The 27,917-nt window shown below is 42.0% G+C and overlaps 1 protein-coding gene across 1 annotated transcript; it reads left to right on the forward strand.

Annotated features, from left to right (window-relative positions):
- The first annotated feature begins 19,936 nt into the window (after positions 1-19,936).
- On the forward strand, positions 19,937-24,109 carry LOC142098084 (cytochrome c, somatic). The gene is made up of 3 exons (XM_075180561.1): positions 19,937-20,076; positions 20,870-21,046; positions 22,461-24,109. The coding sequence occupies exons 2-3, from the start codon at positions 20,878-20,880 to the stop codon at positions 22,607-22,609; spliced, it is 318 nt and encodes a 105-aa protein (XP_075036662.1). The 5' UTR covers positions 19,937-20,076; positions 20,870-20,877; the 3' UTR covers positions 22,610-24,109.
- Positions 24,110-27,917: the final 3,808 nt, after the last annotated feature.

Raw genomic sequence — 27,917 nt, forward strand, 5'->3', positions numbered from 1 at the left:
CGCTCTCTAAAGGCTGGAGGAATTACACTCATCAATATTGTTTTGTTTTTGTTTATTATTATTATTACTATAGTATTGCTTTTCGACCCTCTTACTGACTGATATCATTCCTTTACAGACTTTATTGTCAGTTACATTGTAAAAACATTATTATTATCACATAGAATGGGCTCTAGAATTATTAGCACCCTTGACAAAGATAAACAGAAAAGGTTGTATACAATAAACACCACAAAGTGAAACATGCCATGGCCAAAAGGGGAAAACTATAGGGTATTATTCTAAAACATTTTTTTCAAAACAAATATTTTGACATAAGTAATACACATAATAGTTGTTATTACTAGTATGCTCTGTGAATTGTATATTGGTCACTAGAATAAATTATGCATACCTCCCATATTACAATGTGAGGGCTCTGTCTTGCTGTCCAGATCATGACATCTTTGTTGTGAAAGTAAGGAGGTATGTCCCATTCACTTGCCAGAGGTGCGTGCGGCAATGACTGGGCGTTAGGAAGGTAAGGGCATACTTGCCCACTTTTAAAACCTCCATTTCGGGAGATCCCAGAGGGGAGGTCATGTGACAAGTTCATGGGGATGTGGTTACGCTATTGTTTCACCATGCCCCACTTCTATGAAGTGCCTATATTTACAGCATTGCATAGCGGGGGGTGGGGTGGGGTCTTAACAAAGCGAATCGCGTAATTAAGCCTTCTCTCCACCACATTTTTGGGAGGATGTCTACTCTTCTGGGAGTCTTGGAGGACTCCCCAAAATTTGGGAACCTCCCAGAAATTCCAGTAGAGTAGGCAAGTATGTAAGGGGCAGCCTTGCGCTTCAACAGTATTGGCCACACCTACAGCGTGTGATCAGGCCTCCATCGCAACATGGCCATCTGCTTGTCCCAATTCCCAGATTTCTAAAGTGGAGAAGTATGCTTTATATATTGTTATTAGAATAGTCATTAGAACACTCTCTATAGTGATGTAACTAAAGTCATAGCAGTGTGCTATTCCAGAGGTAAACATGTGTCTTAAAATACAAACTTAATGTAATTTAATAAGGCTTCCTAACACATTTATGTTCTCCCCATGTGTGTGTGTGGGTTTCCTCTGGGTGCTTTGCTTTTCTCCCTCATTCCAAACACATACATGATAGGCTACATGGCTTCTGACAAAACTACCGCTAATGTATTTGTGTTCAAGTGGCAGGGAATGTAGATTGTGAGCGCAGGGACTGATGTGGATGATTGAATATTCTGTGTAAAGCCATATCCATATGTCATATCCATGATATGTTCTGTGACTTTAGCATTTTCATCATTATTATTTCTATCATTACAACATGCTTTGTAGTGGCGCACTTTCAGATTTTATTTATTAACACGTTTTAAAGCATTTTTTATGCTGCATGTTATTGTGAGAGTTACAACATTACAACAGAGTGTTAGGAACCCCTCCAGCCGGCACAACACAACCCGGAATCTACTCTGCCAGTCAGGTGTTCACTGGAGCCCCTGATGGTGGGGACAGACTGGGCCGCAGACTGACAGAGGGTCGTGAAGTGTGTACCGGCTGGGGAGAACCCAGGCAAGCGGAGTGAGGTCCACGCAGAGGTCAAGGGCCGGCAGCAGACAACAGTACCAGTAAACAAGCCGAGGTCAGGGGTCACAAGCGGATAGCAGAAACGGTAAACAGGCCAGAGATCAGGGTCACAGGATACACAAGCGAAGTCCAATTCAAAGCCAAGGGTCATACACGGGAAATCAGTAGAGGTTCAGGAGACAGGAACGGGAACAAGCAGGTCAGCAGACTGGAGAGCAGAAGCTTTAACCAGCAATGAGGCAGCAGAACCCATTGCCCTAAATACCAGTGGCCACCAATCAGAGCCTAGCTCTGAATTAGACACAGCCCCCAGTATAATTAATAAGTTGCATTAATTAGCCCGCAGGCTAGAGGATATGCTGAGCGCTGCGCCCGGCTTCCTCTCATTGCCGGGACGCAGCGCTGAAGCGTCTACTCGTTGCCCCGGCAATGGCTGGGTCAGGGCGGGAAGTGACGTCTTGGTCGCCTTAGCGACGGCCGGGACGCAGGTGAGTGAGCCGCGGCTCGTAACACAGAGATATTATTCTACAGCACCTCTAGCTTAATCAATACAGTGGTATGATTAAGATGATTATCCCTATATCAGGTATGAACCTGATATGGGGATAAATCATTCAGGCTGGGTGTTACGAAATGTAGTATATCTAATGACTGATTGTTATTTTCTGTTGAATTTATGTATAACACTCTGAATATTTTATGTAATCTTTCAAAGTGTATTTTGTTAACTGACCTGAGTCTGACCTAAGCAAGTGTCAATGGTCTTGTTAAAGTAGCCAGGCCCAGAGACAGATAAGATCTCTGAGTAGTTTGTGTATGCAGAGGAGTTAGACGTAGCCAGGCCGAACGAGCAGAGGTGAGCACTCAGGTCCTGTGAAATGCTAGGTCTCAAGACATCCATAATTTACTTCAAAAGCTCTGTGTCCATTTGGGCATCCATCTAACTTAGGTGAAAATAAAATTCCTAAAGTGGGGGGGTTTAAAAATCCCTTGTATTAGTAGTACAGTGTTCATTTTCATGAGGGAGTCTATCAAGACTGAAATGTCTTATTTTCCTCAATTGTGTTCCCTCACACATCAGGACTAGTAAGTAGTAACTCTGATTTTATTTCCTATTTTATTTTCTGAAACTCATTTGTGCAACATATTGTATGTCTTGTTATTAATTTTTGTAAATAAGTCTTGGAAATATTTTTCAGATTAAACATATTTTAATCTAGCGAATTCTCCGTGATTCTTTGTGAACGTATGAAGCCCAAGGAGGCTCATGCTACATGTGTATGTGATTTAAGTGTGAAACATTAATAAGTGGTGTTAGTGAACATAAGGACGCTAGAGTAAATCCTTCATTGTGGCAGAAAAGGTGTATTCATTGCTAGGTGACTAAGGTGACGCCAGTCAGCGCCAGTTGTTCAGATTGCTGTATCTGTGACAGGCTGGGATGTTCGTGACACTGGGCATGATATGGGGAAAATCAATCAAAGGGTTCATAATATGGATGACAATCAATTCAGAGGGTAAATAATATGGGGAAAATCTATATGGTGGTCACTACAATGCTCTCTGTATTGCATAGCATCAATAGGATGCTCTCTGTATTGTATGACAATGAAGAAACAGAGAAAAGGGTTGTATAGTGAAGTACTCCAGTCTTTAATTCAACAAATGTATATAGATTAAAACCAATCTTTATTAACTTTCTATTAAAAAGGCACTCAAAGATCATTAGTAATAGGCAAATTATTTGTAAAAAATATATAGAAAAGGTGAAAGAAAAAAAATAATTAAGTGAATTAACATATATAGACCCTGGGGAGGTACAGGTCCTTCATCATAAAGCACTCATATTGTGTCAAATAATAACCTAGTTCATACTGACATTGTAATGGACTAGAATGTGTGAGCAACAAATTATCTTAGTTCTTATTAATGAGATAGGCATAAAATTCCCATGACTAAGCCATACAGGCGAAATGTACGTCGGGCTGTACGTCACTTTACGTGACGTCCGACCCGAAAGTGGGGGGAACGATCCGCGATTAGAGAGCGATATTAAAAATAGGGTGTAGGAACAAAAGGGATTATGAAGGGCACCGGTGAGTGGGGGGGGGGGGGGGGGACCACGAAGTTAGTCAATGTGAGTGTTCAGAGGATAATTAGGGTGCAATGAGCCAAGAGCAGAGGGAGGGGTGCATGTCGGGTGGGGCTATGGTCATCGCAGGTTGGAGGAAGCGGCAGAATGAGGGGGAAAGACATGTTCCGCACTTAGTCATGGAGCCCATACATGGTTGAAGACATAGCCTCTATCGTGGAGGTAGTACGTACGTAATCTCTTCCATAGCGGCCATGTGCCAAATCTGCTTTTTGAGGGACAAAAGGGACGAGGGGTGAGGTATTTTTCCAATTAAGGGCTATGAGTGATTTGGCTGCTGTCAGGATGTGGGTTGTTAATTTCTTGGAGAATTTGTCCAGGACTTGAGGAGGGTAACACAAAAGGAATACCCAGTGAGTTTTCAGGATGGGGGCTTCAAATAGGGTATTTAAGAAATTATGGACTGAGTCTCAAAAGGAGGTGAGCAGTTAGCTATCCCCAGTCTTATGTCTTCCCAAGCCTCCTCATCCGGGAGAGGACCATGGTCCCTTTCCCACTCGTCCTCATGAGGATTTGGAGAGAGAAGAGCAGTAGTGAGAAGAATAGTATATATTTGAGAAATCATGCTCTTGTCCAAGGGGTGTCATCTACAAAGAGAATCAAATGAGGTGAGATCCCTAAGAGCATAGGTTGACAGTAGGGATTGCAAGAAATGGTTAATTTGGAAGAATTCAAAGGGACTGAGGATTTGGGACGGGGATTAGAGTTGGAGATTCGCTAGCGAAAGCCAGAGGCCCTGTTTGGAGAAATCCACTGAAAATTTAAAACCTGCACGAGTCCAGGTACGGTGGGTCATAGAGGCAGATCCAGGAGGGAACAACAGGTTGTGCCAAATGGGGGTTTACGGGGATATCGCAGTTGCAAGTTTTAGTTTGGAAGAGTGGGAATCCCAGAGCGTGGTGTCAAATTTGATGGAGGGGAGCAATTTAATGACAGGAGGGCGACGTGTGGGTGATACACCCCAAAGAGAAGTGAGATCGGGCAGGGTTAAGCCGATTCTATGTTGAGCCAGGAGATGGAGCCTGAGGGGGCGTATGAGGCAACGATTTGCGAGAGATGGGAAGCCAGTTAGTATAATTTGAGATCGGGGAGGCCTCTGTCATCTTCAGGGATTGGTCATTTTAGGATATTGGCTGAGATTCTGAGGTCTATGATTCCAGATAAAGCGGGTGAGGGCCTTCTGGGTATTAGGAAGGAAGAGGGGACAGCTACCAGTAGGGTTTGGAAAAGGTATTTCCATTTGGGGAGTATATTCATTTTGACAGCTATGATCCTGCCCAGCCATGAGATAATAAGGCGGTTCCAGGTTAGGTCGGATTGCATCCTGGAGATAAGAGGGAGCTAATTCTCACGAAAGAGGAGGTCGTAAGGAGATGTAAGGAAAACACCCAGGTACTTGATCTTCCTGCTCTGCCATTTGAAATTTAAGTTAGCCCGGAGGAGATCAGTATCCCGAGGGGAGACGTGGAGCAGCATGACCTCTGATTTGGTGTAGTTTATTTTATATCCCGAAACATCACTGTAGCTCTGGAGGATGCCATATAGGTTGGGTATGGAGATCCCTGGTTGGGTCAGTGACAGGAGGATATTATCTGCAAAGAGTAAGATCTTGGAGTTCGTATTATCCACCCAAACCCCCTGTATGCTAGGGTTAGATCTAATTTGGGAAGCCAGGGGTTCGATTATTAGAGCAAATTTCAGAGGGGAAAGGGGGCAACTGTGCTGTGTTCCATTTTGAATGGTGAGTGATTCTGAGGGAGTACCATTAATCAAGACTTTAGCAGTAGGAGTAGTGTATAATACTAGGACACCAGTGAGGAAACCACCAGCGAAGCCAAAGGATTCAAGAATTGCCTTCAAAAAATTCCCAGGAGATCCTATCAAATGCTTTATCGGCATCTAGAGAGAGTATAATAGTTGGGGATCTCCTGGAGGTTGCAATGTGGATGATGTCAATGGCATGTCTGGTATTGTCCCTCTCCTGGTGTCCCGGGATAAACCCTACTTGGTCATAGTGGATCAGAGAGGGGAGGAAAGTATTCACACGGTTTGCTAGGATTTTAGCATAGATTTTCAAATCAGGATTGAGGAGGGAGATTGGCCTATAGCTAGCACAGTGGAGCGGATCTTTACCGTCTTTAGGGATATTTACGATTTTGACCTCAAGCATTTCTGATGGGAGGGGGGGTCGCCTCGGAGGATGTTGTTATACAGGGATTTGAGGTCAGGGGCTAGTAAGTCAGAAAATTTCTTGTAGTATGTGGCCGTGAAGCCGTCGGGACCTGGGGATTTACCATTTTTTTGTCCCTTGATGGTTTGATGGGTCTCGTCTATCGAGATCTCTTCATTAAGAAGTGTGAGGGCTTGGTGGAATAATTTAGATAACTTGGCTTTAGCAAGAAAGTAAGTGATCAGGGCAGAGGGAGCTCTCAGTGTTGGAGAAGTAGCGGAAGCCGTGAGATTATAAAGAGCGGCGTAATAATGTTGAAATACTATTCTGATATCTGCTGAATCGTGAGCTAGCTGGTTATGGGAATCACTGATAGCAATAATATTTCTATGAGTTCTAGCTGCACGTAGGCGTGACGCAAGAATTTAATGAGCTTTGTCTCCTTTTTCTTATAAAGTCTAACAGAGCCATTTTAGGCGTTTGGCCGCATGTTTAGAGAGGAAGTGGTTTAGCTTGGCTCTGGTTTCCCAGAGGGCCGTCAGGTTTACAGGGTCCGGGGTCACTTTATGTTGGGCTTCCAGGGTTTGAAGATGGATGGAGTGCTCATTGGTTCGGACAAGGTATTCTTTTTTGTGCCTGGAGGCCATGCTGATCAGGTGTCCCCTCAGGACCGCTTTGTGCGCTGTCCACAGTGTGGATTTGGAGACTGCTAGAAGATCATTTAGCTCAAAGTAGTCCTCCAGTCTTGTCTTAATCGGAGATATTTTCGCATTGTGAAGAAGGGAGTCATTAAGCCGCCAGGTTATTGGGCGGGGTCGGGGTAGGATGCCAGAGATGTCAATTGTAAAGGGTGCATGATGAAACTAGGTCAATGGGTGGTTCCGGGGCTCCTGGAGGTTTAGGGCCAGGTCATGGCTGAGCAGCCTCATATTGATGCAGGAATATGATTGGTAGGGTGAAGAATAGAATGTGTAGTCGCGTGTAGACGGCTCCTGTACTCTCCAGGAGTCGTAGAGAAGCTGGGATTTCATGAGACTGAGGAGGGTGTTAGTGGATTGTGGGTCCACTGAAAGCGGAACAGTGGCCGCCGGGGCAGAACAGTATTAAAGTCGCCCGCTGCAATAAGATCCCCCTGTCTAAATCGGGTCAAAATGAGATAACGTCCGTCTTTGTCAGCAAGAGAATTGTCGAGTTCAAATGTGAGGTTCCAATAAAATCGAGACCCCCTCGTTTTTTAGCTGAGTGGTCGCAAGCATGGTAAGAGTCGGGATATAGCTTGAAGCGGAGCTCGGGGTGAGAGTCGTGTAAAAAATGAGTCTTCTGTATGAAAATTAGGTCTCCCCTATGAAGTTTAAGGGTGGTGTGAAGTTTGCTTCGTTTCTGGGAACTGTTTAACCCTTTTACATTTTAAGAGAGGATCCTAAGACCCATGTGTGATGAGAGAGAGGTAGATAGAATGGGTGCGTGGGATGGAAGAATGAGGTGGAAGGCCTGAGTAGAACTGAGATGGTATCCGGGGGGGGGGGGGCTATTGGGGCAAATAGTGAGGAAGATGGAGCAGAGAAGATCCTTAGCTTACCCTGGTCTATTTGAGTAAAGAAGGGGGCAAGGAGGAGGGAATGGAGGGAGGGGGGCTAAGACAGTCACATGGCGGAATAGGCAGGGGCCAGTGGTGGCGACACTGGGAGGGGAGGCTATGAGCCAATAAGGCACATAGGTCAGCAAAGGAGCCTGTAGCTCAAGGGGGGCGTGGCGGAACATCCAAATGATGCATCGTGAGGATCCAGATACTAGGGGCGGAGTGCGCACCCTCCTAGGGTTTCTGGGATGGATAGTTGGATATGGGAGAATTGTGAAGTAATGAGCAGAGCAGCCGGGTAGTATGGAGAGGGAACATGGGGGGGGGGCAGGCTTAGAGTAGGGAGGGAGTAATGGAAGATAGAAGGGGGCGAGATGGTGAGGAGCAGAGAAATATATGTGGAATAATACAATAATACAACTAGTTGTTTGAACTATACAGAATAAACTTATATTATATTAACTCGTAATGAACTAAGCAACGTCATAACACCTGGCGCTCTCGTGTCACATACCTGTCACAGCCCCTGGAGGGCATCTAGAGAAAAAGAGAAAAGATGCCATTTGACTATGTGGGCACCACAGTGGCGGCCCGAACAGCAAATATGATAGGGAGGCGTAGGGAGAGGGTGCCGCCAGAGGCACGGAAATAAATAGGAACTGTTGGGTGCTAAGAGTCTGGGGGACCAGCCCTCAATAAAGGGGGGAACCTCAAACAAAATCTAAGGCCCAACAGATAGCAACAAACAACCACAACACCATAACATAGTGAGAACAGTCAGACCCATCAACAGTGAATTAAACCGAACAGAGATGGAGGGCTCCCAGTGTCAAGATTGACAGAATAGGGCTCTAAGCTTAAAGGATGGGCAGGGTCCCACAGAGGGCGGGAGTCACTAAATGGTATGTAGCCTGGGAGACGGGCCTTCAGTATGGGGGAACAGGTAGCCTATAGTGGGGCCTAACAGAGAGGATCATACAAAAGCAACATAATAACACAATAAGAACATCTAAAACAGAAAAATTAACAGTAAGATAAGTGCCCGTTTGTTGGACAGGGCTTTTGCTTCTAGCTCCAGTACAGGTAGAGAGCCAGGGGGGACCTCTGCGGTGATGTTTTTGGTAGGGCACTAAGTGCAAGGTGGACAGTGGCGCCCTTAGGATAGAGACCACCAGGGTGATGGCTAGAGCCGCCGCTCTGCAGGATGAGGTGGGGCCAGCAAGGTGGTTTTAAAGATTGGTTCTAATCTGTATTCATTTGTTGGATTAAGGCCTGGAGTGCTTCATTATTCAACCCTTTTCTCTGTTTCTACATGTACCTATATATGTTGCACCCCCTCAGGATTGGACACATGAATTTGTTATTGTGACCAGTGAGGATTGTCCACAACCTGGTGCGGAGACAATTCCTTTCATACTACTTGTAACACAATGACTAGGATGCTCTCTTTATTGTATGGTAATCATTGGGGTGCTCTCTGTATTGTATGACAATGACTAGGATGCTCTCTGTATTATATGACAATGACTAGAATGCACTCTGTATTGTATGGCAATGACTAGAATGCACTCTGTATTGTATGACAATGACTAGGATGCTCTCTGTATTATATGACAATGACTAGAATGCACTCTGTATTGTATGACAATGACTAGGATGCGCTCTGTATTGTATGCGGAACAGGGGTGGGAAGGGGTGGACGTATGTAGTCAACGTACAGAAAGGGCATTGCAACGCAGATGTCAGGGGCATACGCAGCAGCTCCATTTCGGCGGCACTGCACTGAACAGCAGCCACTGCGCTGTATATTACAGTGCTGCTATGTAGGAACACTGTTCTTCGCGGAGGAGAACCAGAAACCCCCCCTGCGTGCGGCCCTGGATGTGGCCAATTCAAGTCCTGTGTTTCTCTTCAGAATGCTTGTTTCAACCGTATCATTTGCGCTATCTACAGGGCAGATGTGTGTGGCGACTGCAAGTGATGGCTGGCATAGCACAGTCTTTCTTTGGAAAAGTACACGTATGCATGCCACTCGCTAGCACAGAACATGTGTATGCAAGTAAGATAGACAATAAAAACGCATTGTATGTACAGTAGGCATTAATAACATCTTGATTTATGTATTTAACGTAAAAAATAATTATATATATATTTTTTTTAAATCAACCATATTTGTATTAATGATTATACTGTTTAGTTGTTTATTTATTTTATAATATACATTTTTTTGTCTGCATTTTGATGTGACCTTATATTGCACATATGCTTGTGCCTATACTGTAGAGTGTTGTGTGTGTCTACTTAGCCAGAGCGTTCAGACAGCCAGTTTCCAAATGAAGCACATATTGAGATGAGTTAGGATTTGAATAGTCGGAACTCACCTTTTTTAAACTGCAACTTGGCTGCGAGTTCCATTCCAAATTGAATTGTGTCCCCTGTGTTTAGAGTAAGAACACTTGTCAGCCGTATCTTTTACACCTGCTACAGAGTAGGTGTAAACGCCGGATGATAGAGATGTCCGACACAGCATTATCGTTGTTTACTACCCTAGTATACGTCTCAGTAGCTACTACAGAACAACTGTACGCATTGAAAATTTATTTTCAACATGAATTGTATTCAATATACACATTATTTTAAAATAATAGATGAAAAAAAATTCAAATATATGGATATTGAAACAATTTATAGTAAAAGTATGTTCTTGTTTGCTTTTAGATGGTATCTTATAATATTGTTACCAATTGATATTTCAATTTATGATCATATAAAAGTTATGTGCATTCCGATTCATTGTAAATATGCTGCTAAACAATACTTCACCCTATATTTGGGCTACACTTATGGAAACTACACACTGTTTATACAGAGCATATTTCATACTTGCCAATTTTTAAAACCTGTTCCCTCGTTGATATTGGAGGACAGGTCATGTGACTGGGGGTAGGAGGGAGCGTGGTGATGTTCTCGCAACACCATAGCCCTGCCCCCTACTAAAAAATGCCAAAATTTGCAGCATTGAATAGCGGGAGCGGAGCTTCATAACGTGATCACGCCATTAAGCCCTGCCCCCCGCTATTCAATGCCGTGAATTTCGGCATTTTATAGTAGGGCGCGGGGCTATGGTGACACGACAACATCACTGCGCCCAACCCAACAAGGATCAGGGAGATTGCCTGCTCTTCCGCCAGGACTCCCCGAAATTCGGGAGAGTAGGCAATTATGGCATATAACCACCACTGCCGTTAATTCGAATATGGGCGAAACTATGCATAAGTTGAATACTCTTTTTCAACATTAAAGTTTACTGCAGCAGGTGTGCATTTTGCATGTAGTTAAATAAGCCCCATTGGTTGATATATTTGTTAAATGCAGTAAGTCTGGTAAAAAAAAATACACAGGATTCCTGGCTGCATCTAATTGTAAATCAACAGAAAGCATGAAAGGTCGCAAATCAGTTGTTACCTCCTTACACGGTGTTCCTGCATCTGCTTTTCTCAGAAAGTGTACATTAGCTGTTACTTCCTGATCTCACTGTACTAGCCAAATTACCATGTGCAACAGTAAAATACCTGCTTAGTATTATTTGCTAAATATTTTGTATGGCACATTCATGGGAGTATTTTCCTTTAACTGAAACAAAAAAAGCATTTGTTGAATTGTTGATGATAATGTCTATAGGTAGTTAATCACAGTTTTATTTAAAAGTATGAGGGTTTTTTTAATCTTTGAAAACCACCCTTACTCCAATGAAGAGGTACATAGCGCATTGGGAGGGTGGAACCTCTTCTTGGGGGAGAAGACATGCCCACCACCATGGTTTGAACACTCTAAAGTTTTTGGTAAAGGTTGGCAAAGTCATTTGAAATTAGAATCAATGGGAGCTTGGTGCCTATTCTGCCTACTTGTGTTTGCTCCGCCCACCAGTGCAATAATTGTGTATTAGCTCCACCTACTGTGACAGGCTCTGCCTGACATTGCAATAACTCTGCCTACCATTGCGTGTTGCATTAGCCCCGCCTACCACCACATGGTTAAGGCTAATAGTGTGTCAGTCTCACAGACTTCTGTTCTCCCCACTTACCGTCAATTTAGTCCCGCCTACATGTGTTCCAATTTCAGAATTTTTTCCAGGGCCACTTTAAATTCATTTTGGGCAGGATATTACAAAAAAAATCAGCTGGTGGTAAAATGACATAAGGAAAATGCCTTCAATTAAAATTAAACTGTTATTTTACATACAAGCTATTTCAATCTATACTCTGGTATCAGAAGCCAGTGATAGCATAGCGCAAAATGATTCCACAAGACCCCTAAAGTCCCAAAATAGGTGATGTACTTAAAAAAATAACTATTCAGATTTTAATATTACTTTAGATATTATACAATGTTTTATATATAATGTGCTTTTTATAATAAGTCTCATATGTCAGTGTACAGTTCTATAATAACTGATCATTAACTCTTCTTGCATATGCAATACATATTCTATAGCAGATCAATGGTGAGAGAACAGCTTAATAAAATGTACACGTATTTCAGACCTGTAAAACTAATTATAACAATACATTATTCATAACCGTTCCTAGACATGTAAGAAAGTTTTAAATTCAGTAAGTAAGAAGCATATCTAAAGAAACACATACAAATTCCCAAAACAATATAGAGTGTATGTTTTAAAGGTCAGTTTTCAAAATCTTTTTTTTTTTTATAAATGATAAATGTGGACGAATTCTGAGAATTGTTCTTTTGTCCAATAAGTTAAGTTAAAATGTTAAAGAGTAAGCTCAAATTCAGATTAAGAATGTAGGAGACTAAATACCAAGTTACTGTCATTTGGGGGCAGATGTGGAGGAGCAACCAATCAGATTGTACCTAATACATTCTAGAAAATGATAGAGCCTGATTGTTATTGAAGTTTGTGTACATTTACCCCTTAAACTGGCTGTATCTTGGGGCATGTACACATAGGCATTTAAAAAAAGTGCTAGTTAAAACCGTGTACTTTGTCCACACTTTTGAGAGAGTGTTAGAAGCGTGCTTTCAAAGTTTCCCTAAAGCATAGTGTACTGTGTGCTTAATGAGTGCTCACATAGAACTGCTTATATTTTACCTCGTATTAACACTACTCAACGCAATGCAATCTTACAATTGACACAAATCAAGGCAACGTAAAATCTTGTCAAAAAGTGTCCGTAAACGGGTCCATTTGCTTACATTATTTTTTGAACTAATACCGTAAAATCGTATTCAGTAGGGATTAATACCCCCTTTTGAAAACAGGCCTTTAACTCCCTAACGCTGTAAAATTAACTTGCAAAAATCATATGCCAAATTATCTGACTTGCTGTTTTGCAACTACCTCTGTTGTCCTGCCCTGAGCAATAACATCTGCTTTGGATAGGGGGATCCATATAAGAACATTGTGAACGGCCTTATTCACAGATGACAATAAACTGTGTAAGGTTGTTATTTTTTTATACAGATCAGGACAGAAACTCACTAAACAAAGGTTAGGACAAATAGTTGGGCAGGGAAATTGCAGATGAGGATCAAATCACATAATTGTAAGGTAGTCCACATAGGCAATGAGAATATAATGCTACTTCTACATCAAATGGGAAACACTTGGGAAAAACAGACATGGCGAATAAATGCTCAATGCCAGACAGATGTTGCTAGGCCAAATAGAATACTTGCATGTTTAAAAGTGCATGGGACATTTGACCATTCTATAATTTACTGTTAGATACACCGTAAATTTGGGGAGCAGTACTATGCATCTGTCTATATTTAGATATCGTTTAAGAGTAATCTTACTAATATAACTTACTAATATATGGAACTGGATTTGTTTGCAAAACTAATCATTTGTCACGAAGCCTGAATTTGGAGTAAACCTCGAAGCCCCGCTCTAGATAGACTTACCCCCAGAGAGGTGCAGAGTCTAACGGTAGAGGGGTATTCACCAAGGATCCCCGCAAGGGAATATGGACTTAGCTGTTCTCTAGCCGCAGGTCGCGGTCCTCTGAGGGGGATTAGAGCAGGGTGAGATGGAACCGTGGTGTGGAGCAGGACTGCTGGACGATAAATGCAGAGGTTCAGGGTGAATGTCAGTGAACCGAAGCACTAAGGTCATAAGAAAGCGAATAGCTTGAGAACGGGACCGATGATGAGGCACGAGGTTCCTGCAACAATACCGCAGGTCCTCATCGTGGAACAGGTAACACAGGATACCAACTGAGAGGTGGTGAACTGCAGAGAACTGATGCACTGAGAACCCTGGAAAGGAAATAGCTTAAGGACGGGACCGATGATGAGGCATGAGGTTCTTGCAATAATACCACAGGTCTTGATCGTGGAACAGATAACACAGGATACCGACGTGCAGACGGGCACCAGAGAGAACAGCGTCCTAACAGGTAAGGAGACCTGGAGATCTGGCACCTTAGTAAAGAAGCAGGTGCTTTAAATAGTCAGAGCTGACAGGCAATTAGCCAATCAAGAGAATGCAGGAAGGTTTGAAAAGACCAGGGGGTAAATGTATCAAGGTCCGATTTTTTCAGTGTGTTAAAATCGCGATTTTAGTCAAAATTTCTCAAATGTATCAAGCTGCGATTTTTACCCTGATCTTCAAAATCGCTGGTCATCTCTGGCGCTTTGCTGTGATGTCAAAAACTCCCGTGTTAGCTAACTCTCCTGTGTTGTAGCAGCGTGTTCTATAAACCCATCACTGTTACACTGTCCTGTCATACAGCTGTCTAAACTGTAAAAAATAGTTGAAATATTTTTTAAAAAATGTGTGGTCCCCCCTCTATTCAGTATTACCCCTAGTGCTGCCAGCCTACTGCTGGTTCTGTGAAAATCGTGGAAAAAGTTTGCGTGGGGTCCCCCCGATTTTCACGGAACCAGCACTAGGCAAACCAGCCGGGGTTGGTGGTGCTATAGCAGTGGGACACGCAGCAGGGGTCCCCCTGCCATAATGACTAACCAACCCCAGGCTGTTCAGCAATGGGGTGGGTTCCCTAGAGAGTGGGGTCCGCTGAAAAAAATGAGTGCCCCCCCCCCCTCTAGGGACACCCAGCCCAGTGCTGAAAGCACTAGGGCTCTTCCTACACCCCTGGGCGGTGGTTGTAGGGTAATAACGGCGATTAAAGTATAAAAAAACAAACAGACGCCATTTTGTTTTGTGGAACTACAGGTCCCAGACAGCCAGGGTGCCATAAATAGTGTGGGCATGCTGCTACTTGTATAACTACAAGCGCCAGCATAACCATGGCAGCCAGGGCATGTTGGCACTTGCAGAACCACAAGTGCCAACATGCGCTGACAGCCACGGCTGGCTGGGACCTTTAGTTCCAAATGAAAATGTTAAAGAAACCAATAAAGACAGTAAACACCCTCCTTTATACCATATATTTTTATTAAAAATAATAAATACCCTATACTTACCACAGATGTTTTCATCTGTCGTCAGCAGCTTTTAATCCTAAAATGGCTTTCAACCAAGTCCCAAATTAAATTTGTAATTTCCAAAGTCCGGCTTGAAAAGTTCCAAAAGAATTTCTAGATCCAAAGTCCCTGCTTGAAATGTCACAAAAGTATTTGTATCCAAAAGTCTCTGCTTGTAATGTCTTATTTTCTTCTTGGGCAAAAAGCCCCCCTTGTTGCTTGCAGTCTTCTGATCTTCTTGGCCAGGGGGGCCTCCTTGTTGCTTGAAGTCTTCTTGTCTTCAGCCAGGAGGGCCCCAGACTTGTAACATCCACGATTCTTCATTCTTGATAGAACGAAAACAAGAAAGAGCAGAGCCGCCGCAAACAGCTTCTACATAGTAGAAGCTCCGATACGCAATGAGCTTAGCTCATTGCGCTAGGTCTATTTATAGTATTAGGGGATTTTCCCATGCTGTTGTGGGAAACCCCTAATACTATAAATAGACCTACCGCAATGAGCTAAGTTCATTGTGTATCGGAGCTTCTACATTGTGCAAGCTCCAATGGGTAATGAGCTTAGTTCATTGCGGTACGTCTATTTATAGTATTAGGTGATTTTCCCACGGTCGTGGCAAAATCCCCTAATACTATAATGCTATAAATAATACTATAAATAGACCTGATAACATTGAATATAAGGATGGCTATATTATCCTAGAATTTGGCAACCTTAGGATATGCCCACCAAACGTGAAGGAAAGAGACTAATTCACTGCATCCCCACCAACAGTGAAAGGAAGCTGAGCCAAACACCCTATGGACCCAAGATGGTACGAAGTACCACCTGTAATAAATTTTCTATGTATTCTCTTTAATAAAGGTCGAGATCGAGGATTTTTACTTTTTCCCTAATTGTTGACCATGAGTCCTTGTCTGGGGGTTTGTCTAAATCATTTATTCAATTGGTTTCATGCTTAGGGGTAAGAGATTGCTTAGCATTTACTAATAGATTATAAAGGAAGGAGATCATTCCCTTTAAAAGGGGATCTCTATAACAACAGGCATCCAGCTGTGTCAGAGGCTTGGCAACTAGAGTTTTAGGGAGAGAAGAGACATAGGGGTAAATTTATCAAGCTGCGAATTTATAAAAGTGGAGATGTTATCTATAGCAACCAATCATATTCTAGCTGTCTTTTTTTAGAATGTACTAAATAAATAACTAAATAAACCCACAGCTTGATAAATTTACCCCATAGTGCCTTAATTGTTAATATTCAACAGTCTCACCAACCAGAAGCCCTTATTTCTGTTGCAGCATCTCCAATGTAGCACAATTACCCTGGTCCTGAATGTTATGTACCACTCTGATGCCATTGGAGGACCAGTGTGCAAAATGGGCGGAGGATTGGCCTGGAACAAACTCAGGGTTGTCCCAAAGTGGGGTATGGGGTCAAAGTGGTATTAAAGTGAGTTTTCCAATGATCCCAAATTTGACAAGTGAAGTGAACTAACGGATGTGAGAGCACTAATGGGGTTCTTTCTCTAGGTGGCACAGTCACAACTGCGGCTATAGAGGTGGCCTTGTGAGAGCCAGCGTCTTGTGTAACCCACCTAGGAGCTTGGATGGTAGCAAACAAGGTGACAATCTGGCTTAAGTGAGAGGCAAAGTCGTATATCCGGGAAGCCTCTTCCGCCATTGGTGGTAGCGCTTCTCGGGTTTGAGAAGCTGTCTCTTGGTCATCTTCTGCTTTTGAGGGCTATTTAGTAAATAGATATTGTGGAAGAGAGCCTTCATTGGTTGGCTGGTCATCTCAATGAGGGGGTACAGGGTAACAGAAAAAGATACGGGAAAGGTACTGTCACGTACTTAGGAAACTGGAGGGGTTGCTTACTGATTTTAGCACTACTCAGCAAAGAGGTGAGAGTCTAACGTGTCCCAGGTCTTTGCCAGGGACCCCCACAAGGGAGTTTGGGCTTAGCTACGGGAGACAGACAGGTCGCGGTCCTCAGAAAGAGTAATCAGTGACGTGTAGATGGAAGAGGTGTCAGGCAATCCAGGTCAAACCACACGGGTAGTAATGGTACCAAGGGAGAATTCGAAAACGTAGTCAACAATCCGGGTCAAACACTGGAATCAGGATCAGACCAAAGGAGCAAGCACCGACGGATCATGTACAATAGCCGGGTCAAAACACTGGAGTCAATCAGAATGCAGGGAAAATACACAGGCAGCGCAGGAGCAGGGGGACCCAATACTCTGGCACTAGTCTGGTGCTAGAGGCCAGATTATATAGGTCAGGAAGGGCCTGATTACCGCAGCCAGGATCTAGAGTAGCGTCCTGTTGTTTAGCGACGGGGCACGCATGCGCCGAAGAGGTCGGCTGGACAGAGGAGGAACAACGGCAACCAGATGCAGAGAGAAGGACGGAAGCAGGCGCCCGTCCCTATGTAGGAGAGAAGACACAGGGACGGCGCCTGACAGTGGGCATTAAATTGTATCTCAGGCTAGCTAGCCCCCCAAAAAATTTGCAACCAAAAAAGGAGAGTACAAGTAAGGCGCTCAAAAGGGGTACCACAAACTTATAGAAAAGATGTCAAAATGTAAGTTTGCCTTCCTGGCTCTCTCATTAACAACATAACAGAGCTTATGTCATTAACATACGAGTATTAAAATCAGTACAAAAATATCTCTGCTAAATCTCCCCCCAAAGGTGTGCATTTGATACCTTCAGCTTTAAAAAAAACAACTATTGTTACATAAACCAGACTAGATCCTAGAAGGCTACATCAAAGATAGTGTGTAACAGCAATCCCATAAATTTATTTCAGTGGAATTCCGTATTACTGTCTTTTAAAAACATACAAAATTTGGCTAATCCTCATTTCCTGAGAATCCAGCCATTTTATCACTAAAAGGTTTAATTTTGTAGGCAAAAAACTCCAAAACACAGGTTCTAGCAACAGTATTGTGTCTGTGTGGACAAGTGAATTACAGTGGATAAGCTGTGGCAAAGCAGGGGTAGTAGGGTCACCTGGTACCAGATCCAAGGACTGCAGGCCACTAGGTTGCAATATTTCTCCAGTGGCTGGATGTTTGACCCCTCTCTGATTAATAATTAATCTAATAATCAATCTAAAAAGGTACTCCCTCTTCAAAGGAATACCGTTCTCCTGAGTTTCTAGGTTAGACGTTTCAGGTTCTCTTTTTGTGGCAAGATCAGAGAAAAATCTGAGGAGTGATGCTTTCCTTTTGCGTCAGAATCAGAAATCCAGAGCAAGCACTAGTGGGGCAATTGGTTTAGGCTGAAAATACAGTCTTGCCGACTAATTGCCAAGCAGTTTGGTAAGTTTGATGAAAGTGAGAACAGGCTTTTTGTGGAGAGCACATTCGTCGAATAGGGGCACAAAGTCAGTATTGAAAACCGCGCACAGCAGGAAATAGAGTGGCGGTGCATATGGTGTCATACCCTGCTGCCTTCTGTCCTCAAACACCCAAAAATGGATCTTGCAGGCATATCTTTGCACTTTACACATAAGTTTCACATTGAAACTAAAAACTGACTAAAATCTTCATCAGCAACTATTTATATAGCTGCCACTAATGCCGCAGCACTCACTCACATCAGTCCTTGCCCCATTGGAGCTTACAGGCTAAATTTCCTAACATACACAGGGGCATATCTAAGAAATAGTGATAGTGCACTTACCATGAAATCCAGGTCCCAGAGTGTGTACCGCATATTTATGAGAGGTGCATCGCAGCAGATATTGTGGATACCTGCTGCTTTGCATTCTGCTTCATTTTTGGGAGCAGTCACCATTCAATAGTATGGTGACTGCTCCCTACCGCAATCTAACAAGTTCCGAAAAATTGATTTTGTCGGAAACTTGTCATGATAATGTACGCCAGCTGAAGCTGGCGTACATTATCATAAATGAAAAATTTCAGTGCTGTCAGCTCTGCTCCGAAGAACAGAGCTGGACAGCACATGTGTGGAGGGGTCACTCACCACTGTCTCCGCAACTATAGTTGCAGATAGAGCGGGAATGTTTGTGCGCATGTGCAGTTCTTTAAACTGCACATGCGCAATTGCTGTAAGAAGAAAAGTGAAGAGGACCAGGAGGAGATCCGAAGACAGCGCGTTCCGAAGAGGCGGGGTAAGTATGATTTTTTTTTATCACAGAAACAGCAGTTTATCAGAACTGCTGTTTCTGTGCTGGGTTGTACATAAATTTGAGAAATAGTTCAATCCTTATCATTCCAATAAGGATTGAAAACTATTTTTCACTTTATGTGAGTATTGATAAATGTGCCCCACAGAGAGATTCACATACATTATACATTACATTGATTTGGTTACAATTGAGGGTTTGGGGCTCACATTTCCTTCACTGACAAAAACATAATGGCAAGAAATAATACTAATTTTATTGTTGACACATTCGAAAAGCAATACTCATAAAAATCATAATTATTATTAACTGCATCATTACTTTTCCAGGAGACTAAATCACATTTTTACATTCCACTGTTCTCTAGCTGTTGAGAAATTATAAGTCCCAACATGCTAAAGAGCCAGAGTTTGCCTACCTCTGCTGCAGTGCCCACAGACCCTCAAATATGACCCCATCTACTAAACTTCCCACTTACTTTATGGTTGCAGGTGCCTGTGCTGAATTGATTGATAAGAACGGTGTCACAAATAATAGAAATGCATTCAGCCAACGCAACTGCAATAATAAAGTGGTAACCATGTTGTACCCACTAGACGTGACAGGTGGGAGCATCTGCAGCTGGTGGTATAAGAAGTTTGGTTTCCCCGCTCTCCTTAGCATGCTGCAGACACCGTTTTTAATGGTCCTTGTCTATTTAGGGCGATATCAGAGGACGCCACGCCCAGCACTGCGTCTCCACCAATCGCTGCGCCGGCAACAGATGAAACGTAATATCATTGGATGGAAGAGGTAAGGCTGGTCGGAGTGTCAGGGTTCCAAGCTGCAGTGACGTCATAGTAAGCCCCCGGAATGCTCTGGTTGGCTGGTAATTGCAGGGGGGTTTCTCCTGTGTCACGCGTGAAGTGGAAGTCGTGAAAGCCAGAGCTGTCAGCCGTGGGCACTAAGTGACCGAAAAGTCCGGTGAGAGAGGGGAGGGGAACAGAAAAAGGGGTATATGACTATATGCCATTGATGGGGTGTATCTGGGGAGACTAGCAGCATCTTACTGATAGGAGCTGACGGAATTATTCCCAGTCTAGACACCAAGATGGACATTTATTGAGTTTTAAATTGCCAGTGAAGCTGGCAATTTAAACACAATTGATTCTGCATAACCCATTTATTTACATGCAAGGACAGTGGCAGTTTGTATAGTAGCAGATTGTGCTGGCCAGTGCAAATACAAGCAAATGCAATATCATTTTCTATTTCTACACCCATGCTGAACTGCTTAGCACCTCCTACCTCCATGCCCAAATTAAAAATGTACCCAGCAACAAACTAGGGTAGACAAGTAATCCCCATAGTGCCCCTTGAGAAAAGCTGCTTGGGCAATATTAAGAATAGTTACTCATTACTGGCCTTTGGGTATATAACTTGCATTAATATTGTAAATGTGTCTTGCCAGGGGAGGGCTGGCAAATTTTAGCATGGGGGGGCAAGACTTGACAGCGTTACTTTTTAGAGTAACGCGACCAATTGAATTCTCCCCTAAGTGTAGCCTCACTTGAGGAATTCTGAAATATTTCCTGTGGGACTGTCGTTCCAGTTATAGATTTTGGAACTGACTGGCTCCTGAATTCTACATTATTTTATCCACCCCCTTGCTTTAATTTATATGGTAATGTATGCAAAATGTTAACTTTTTGTTTAATGTTTATTTTTACAATTTTTAAATGCCTTGTATAATTTTTTGTTTCCCCTCCCCCCAAAGAATTAAAAATGGGAGATGTAGAAAAAGGAAAGAAGATTTTTGTTCAAAAATGTGCCCAGTGCCACACCGTGGAAAAGACTGGAAAACATAAGACAGGACCAAACTTATGGGGCCTCTTTGGTCGTAGAACTGGCCAGGCGCCTGGGTTTTCTTACACAGATGCAAACAAAAGCAAAGGTAATGTAGAAATGATTACATGAGAGGTAGGCATACTCTGGCTCTCCAGCTGTTGTAGATACACAAGTCTCAGGATGCTTTCCCAACTTCTAGCGAGCAGGTTTTTCTAGCAGAGACACAATTAATACCACCCATTCCCTCATAAAAATATGTATATCACAACGTTGATTCAACTGGAGAGAATATCTCATGCATTTCATGTACAACCGAAGTAAGAATATTGTGGCTTTCCAGCTGTTGTTCCAGAAAGCCACATTCTTCGTAACTCTGTTGTATGCTAAATGCGTACACCAGATTTTTTTCTACAGTTGCATCATCATTGTAATATACATATTTTTATGAGGGAATGGGTGGTATTTAAGGTGTTTAGAGCCCCCATAATTAAAGAATATGGTCTGGGATGTTTAAAAAAACAAACCAAATGAAGCACAGCAGCTTGCACTTTTTGGGTGGCAGGTGTAAATGAAGCAATCATTCAGTTTGGTTTTGCAGCAGTGTGTCTGTATGGTTAGCCCAGCGCATATGAAGGTGCATGCTTACTTTCCTGTATCGGGAGATGCCTGAACTTGAAGAGCGCTTAGGTATGCAGGGTTGCAGAACAAGCGCACAAAGCCAAAGTGTAAAGGTCTCATCATTGTCCAACCTTCTACCATGTTTGCACCAATGTTTTCCATACATAACTTGTAGTTTATTCTGCTGAAATACTCTTTGGTTTACTTTAGCCTCATTTTAATTTAATCATCAGAGTTAGGGAACGTTGTGATGGTTTTTATTATGTGCCACTTTTTTGTATATGAAGCTCGGAGAGCACTTTAAAATGTGCTTCTCTGTCGAAGAGCAAAGTGGGTTCTATGAAAATTGGATAATGACTCACTGAGCTGGTGCAAATTAAAAGTCATAATTTGCAGTGAACTACCAACAACCATTCTGCATTTGGCTGTCATCCGTCTAATGCAAGTTAGGCAATGAAATCAAGCATCTGATTGCTTACTATGGTGTAGTACAAATTTTTGCACCTAAATGCAGTGCGGTCTACGTATCAACCCTTTCCTCCATAATTGTCTGCGCACGGCTGCTTAGCAAGTCTGTCCAGGGGTGTGATGGTAGGAGGAGGAGGAAGGTGAGGGCTCACATGCATACATACATGTTAGTAATTGAGTCTTTCTGTCTTTTACCCATAATCCCTCAATCTTATAGTGACCGTGTCACCTTACTGAATTTACAGCCTGGAGAGTTAGCAACAAGAACATTATATATTTCTTTTCTAATATTTTATTTTGCCAAATACAAACAGGAAAATAAAAACTGTGTTGGTGTTCCATTCAGTATCAACGGCAAGCCTTTTAGGAAAACCAGATATGTTTAAAATCATTATATATACTTTATCTTTTAATGCTTGTTTGTTTTTTCACAGGAATTGTTTGGGGAGAGGATACTTTGTTAGAATATCTTGAGAACCCCAAGAAGTATATTCCTGGAACCAAGATGATTTTTGCTGGTATCAAAAAGAAGAATGAACGGCTAGATCTAATTGCCTATTTAAAGAAGGCAACATCGGAGTGATAAGTCCAGTTGCAGTTTACACAAGTCCCATATGAGCCATGTAAAGAATAGACTGCCAAACTCTAGTGGATCATGTCATCGTGAATGTTTTTAGGCTCCTCTAGCAAACTAAGAACACATTTTGAATGTTGATAGGTCGAGAGAATCCATAACTGCATGGGAACTGTTAATATGTTTTGGATGACTGGATGAATATTTAAAATCAATCTATTGTTAACATAAATGTGAAATAATATTTACGGTGCTTTATATTTTAATGATAAATATAAATTATTATATAACTAATAAGTAAATGTATGCTCTATATGGTGTGGTGATGAGTAGTCGGAGTACATTTTACTGGCCACTATGGCACTGTAGCAAGCGGTACTGATCATGCATCTTACCGTGCTAGTGGGGGTAGTGTGTCATCATTACTTTGTAAAGATTGTTCTGAAGACCTACGTTAACTTTGTTTAATTTAAACCAGCTAAGGATATTAACATAGGATAACCTCAAAGAGCACGTTCTTTCCTTAGGAAACCAGTCGTCATTAAAAATATCCCTATAATCGTATATTGGTGTTCAGGCAGAAAAACCGGGGCACACTGAGGCCTGTTAGGTAGGTAGATTACTGTACAAACAGGTAGAAGTTGGTCATCCATTAACTGTAGTTATTGCGTGTTTCACAGCATGGATCGATCAGGCCAGTATGCCTATGTCATCTGTGACATTGAGGGGTGCGTGTGGGGTGGGATGGGCAGTATAACCATCAACATTGGACCTATGCGTAGTATAATGATATATTGGCATGGCCCATCAGTAACAGAGCTAATTTTGCAGATTAATACGGTTCACCGAATAACTTCACTTTCAGGAAATAATCAGTTTGAACCTATAGCAGCAGAGATTCTCTATAGTAACAGTTGAAGTAAGACAAAATAGAGTGTTAACGATTAAGCATTTATAGGTAAAGGTCCCTCTTGTCCAATCTAATATTTAACACAGGGTTCTATGTTATACTGAGCAATTCTCAGAAAATGGTTTTGCCATAAAGCACATTGTTCAGCAGATTACAGTAATAAAGTTGGAGCTGTACCCTTGTTAACAACATTGTATTTATTATGTACTAGCTATAGAGCTAGGCAGAGTCTGTTCTAGTATTATTAGTTCCTGTGACATTTATATTACTAAGTCCAGGTTAGCAATAAATATTTCAGTTGCTACAAGTTTTAGTAATGTGACTAGAGACAGATTTAGCATTGCTTGCTTATTGCATTTGGAGTGAAATGCACCCATCTGCCCTATTACCAATCTACTACCCTTAATCACTGTTCAATAATTCAACGGCTTCTTCTTTGGGAAAAAGCTTTTCTTTCATTTCACCTTAAAGGCCAGCATCAGAAAATCCTGCATTAAACCTGTTAAATAGGGTCGCTTGTCCACTGTGGTTAACGAAAATAAGATTTAAATTTGAGTGCCTAATGTTATAAAGAAAAACAATGTGCTTGAGATGGGTAATGGTGTATTATGAAGTATTTGAAGATGTCATTTTTCAGATGTGTTTTGCCAAAGCCAAGAAATGGTTGTGCAGATTTTTACATTGCAGCCTTTCAATTCCATAGTGCCATAAGTGAAGTGTTTGGTGCCTCAGATATATCAGCCAAAGCACATACTTTACATATGTGCCAGTACGGTTTTCTTGCCGAAAAATGAAGCTCATCTTCACCACTAGGGATATTTTTACCAGTGTATTTTGGTTTTCTGTTCTATATAGAAAGCTTGCCAAATAGTCCATCTTTCTTCTTGCGAATCTTTGGTTTTGAGTATTTAGACATTCATACTGCGCTCTTGCCAACACAAGAAGATCATTGGAGTTGCCAGGATATTTTGGCTGGTGTATTAACCACTTCCACAGTACATATATATATATAAAGTGTCATAATCGGCTAATCCCATCTCAATCCCTATAGAATCATGGGGCCTGATTCATTAAGGATCTTAACTTAAGAAACTTCTTATTTCAGTCTCCTGGACAAAACCATGTTACAATGCAAAGGGTGCACATTAGTTTTTTGTTTTGCACATAAGTTAAATACTGCCTGTTTTTTCATGTAGTACACAAATACTTGATAACTTATTTGTACACTGAAATTTAAAGTTGATATTTGTGTGCTACATGAAAAAACAGTCAGTATTTAACTTATGTGCAAAACAGAATGCTAAGTTGCACCCCTTGCATTGTAACATGGTTTTGTCCAGGAGACTGAAATAAGAAGTTTCTTAAGTTAAGATCCTTAATGAATCAGGCCCATGAACTTTTTTTTAAAGCTCATCTCTTTCTTGATCATGTATTATTTTTTGGCTTTATTATATAGTACCTTGGGCACTATGTTGTAAGCAAATATAAAAATGGGTTTCCGCAGAAACTCTGTTGACATGGGAGGATCACTTTATCCAGTACACTATGCTTTCTCCCGGGCAGGCTTCCTCCAGTCCACACAGCCACTAGTCGACTAGAGGATCTCAGCAGTGGAATTTCTAGTCTGACATCTGGCTCAACCAAGTGAACTGCCTGTCCAATGCATGCTGCCAGGCCAGCTTTCTTTATAACTTACAGTGCTCCTGCCGTGAGGGGTGGAGGAAGCCTGTCTTGGAGAGCATAGCCCGTTGGATAAAATGCTCTTGGTGATTAGAGTGTCAGTTGAGGACCATTGTTTTTGCTTACTACGTAAGTACTGCATTGTAAATCAAGCATAAACTTGTGGGACTGGTGTCATTTTGAAAATCCAATGAAAAACCACATGATTAAATGATATATTTTTTGCATACAAAGATATATTTTACTCTAATAATATAACAAGTGATACTAATGACTTATTGATGAGTTCCGATGGCATGTTGTCACTGTTTATTAGGAGTACTTGTGTTTTATAACAAATAACCTGCGGGAAATATGTTTGATAGTTTAAATCACCTTGGATTTCCGTGGCCTTGTTCCTTTTATATGGTCAATGAACCCCTGAATGATTTTTGACATTCTTATAATTTACAATAGAGGGTTACGTTATCCCATATATAAACTGGAGTTTTCATATATTTGTTTAATGGTTAGTAGACCAGCTACTATGAAGCCATACTTCAGTCACATAGGCTTATTAGAAAGCAGCTTTTATGTTGCTATGAGAAAAGAGAGATTTTGGTCTTAAAAAACTGCTTCTGTGCACTCAGAATAAATCTGTTTCATTGATGGATACATAATGTGGATTAAAGCAATATATTCATGTCAACTCACTGTACAAAAATCAATACTGGATGTAATTAATCTAAATTGATTCCATTATTGATTAACTAGGGGCAGCTGTGATGGTTGTTATGTTGTATTAAGTGGGCTGTACCGTATAGTTTACATGTGTAACACAGGTGTAAAAAAATATATATTTTCTCATATGAATTATAGTAGTCTGCATCTTCAATAAATGGACCTGGTACCTGGAAACGAACACTTGTGCAGTTGGCTGTTAGTGAGTTATCAGTATGCAGCAATTGTATTTTTATTATCATTATTTCTGAGGCAATTTCAATAATGTAGACAGTGGTTCCCAACTCCGGTCCTTAAGCCTCTCTTCCCCTAACAGTCCAGGTTTTAAGGATATCTGCACAGCTTTAAGGCTTGAGCACAGGTGGTTGAATCAAAATGACTAAGGCACTAATTATGTCACCTGTCCTCAAGCATGGATATCCTTACAACCTAGATCAGGGTTCCCCAAACCCAGTCCTCAGGGCTCCCTAACAGTGCAGGTTTTCCATATCTCCGTGCTGGAGCACAGGTGTATTCATTACTGACAGACACATTGTAACAGATCCACAGGTGGTCCTAATTATGTCACATGTGATCCAGAAAACCTGCACTGTTAGGGAGCCCTGAGGACTGGGTTTGGGAAACCCTGACCTAGATTATTAAGGAAGGGGAACTGGAGTTGGGAAACACTTTGTGGGGATCATGTACATGTACCCTTTCTATATGTCAGTATGTCTGTTCTACATGCGCTGAATTCACTGCACAGTTAATGTAGCATAGCATATACTACCGCTAGGGATCAGTGATCTCTACAGGGAACACGCTCACAGTGCATTAAGTGAATGCTAGACAATAGGACATGCTGCATTCTTGATCCATACAGAATCCTAATAATTTTTTTAGAAACTACTTTGAATAAAGTGGGTTCCTATCCTTAGCCAAAATTTGCACTAGCCGATCAGAGGTTTGGGGGTAAATGTATCATACCCCGTTTTTTTCAACTCGCGGGAGATCAGCGTCTTCGCAGCTAAAATTTAAAGGGGCGATGGCTTGTTAAAGCAAACTTGCCTTTAAAGGCAAACTTGCCTTTACAAGCCATTGCCCCTTTAAATTTTAGCTGCGAATACGCCGATCTCCCGCGAGTTGAAAAAACTGGGGTATGATACATTTACCCCCTGGAGTCTTAACGAGCCCCCCGGTTTCACCAAGAAACACCACAAGGTGGTATTGGCTTCGCTGCCAGGAACTCGCAGGTCACATTCCTCTGAACTGCCTTTGGCGTAACACGATGGTATGGGCAGAAGCAGCAACATTGAATAAAGAATGGTCAGATGAGAAGGGGACTGGTGCACAAGGTGGTCAGAAAAGGTACTGAATCAGAATTCAAAGAATAGTCACAGCCAAGCCAAGCTCAGGAGAAATACAATAGGGAATCACAAATCAGCCATACACTAGGGAGAAAACCTCTTGCTCTGACACTGCTGCAATGTTCAGAGCATGTTTAAATATCCTAGCTAATTTGAAAAGACCACCTCTGGGAACGATCATGTGACTTTGGGCATAGGAATCCTGAAGCGCCGCAGAGGACCTTGCTGGATCCCAGAGAGATAAGTTCTGTGGCGTCACACAGAATTATTGTGCACTTTAGGTGCATTCTTTTTAGGGTTAAATGATTGCTGAAACAAGAGAGAAGAGAGAGTAGAAATATGCTTGTATACACAACCACACCATCCATTATTTTTAAAGTGGATGTGACAGACTTGCTGTGGATTTATGCACAGGGGCATAGCCAATAACAGCATGCTAACTGACATGATCAGCTTTGCCATTTGAGCTTTCTGTCAAGTATCAGATCCACTTAAAACAGTGTCCAATAGTTGTGGGCTCTGCCGTCGGCTGTCTTTTTGAAAAATCACAAGTCACATTTTAAAAAACACTCATTTTTAAAGATGCATTGAAATGTCAGAGTGAAACTGAGTTGTCCTGTTCTCCTTTACATATTGTCGTCCTCTGTTGTCGACGGTTGCA

Source organism: Mixophyes fleayi, chromosome 7 (assembly GCF_038048845.1).
Source record: "Mixophyes fleayi isolate aMixFle1 chromosome 7, aMixFle1.hap1, whole genome shotgun sequence".
Classification (NCBI taxonomy): Eukaryota; Metazoa; Chordata; class Amphibia; order Anura; family Limnodynastidae; genus Mixophyes; species Mixophyes fleayi.

Coding starts and splice junctions, on each gene's coding strand:
- LOC142098084 (XM_075180561.1), top strand. CDS start 20,878: ATGGGAGATGTAGAAAAAGGAAAGAAGATTTTTGTTCAAAAATGTGCC. Junction 21,047..22,460: donor AGATGCAAACAAAAGCAAAG/GTAATGTAGAAA, acceptor GTTTTTTCACAG/GAATTGTTTGGGGAGAGGAT.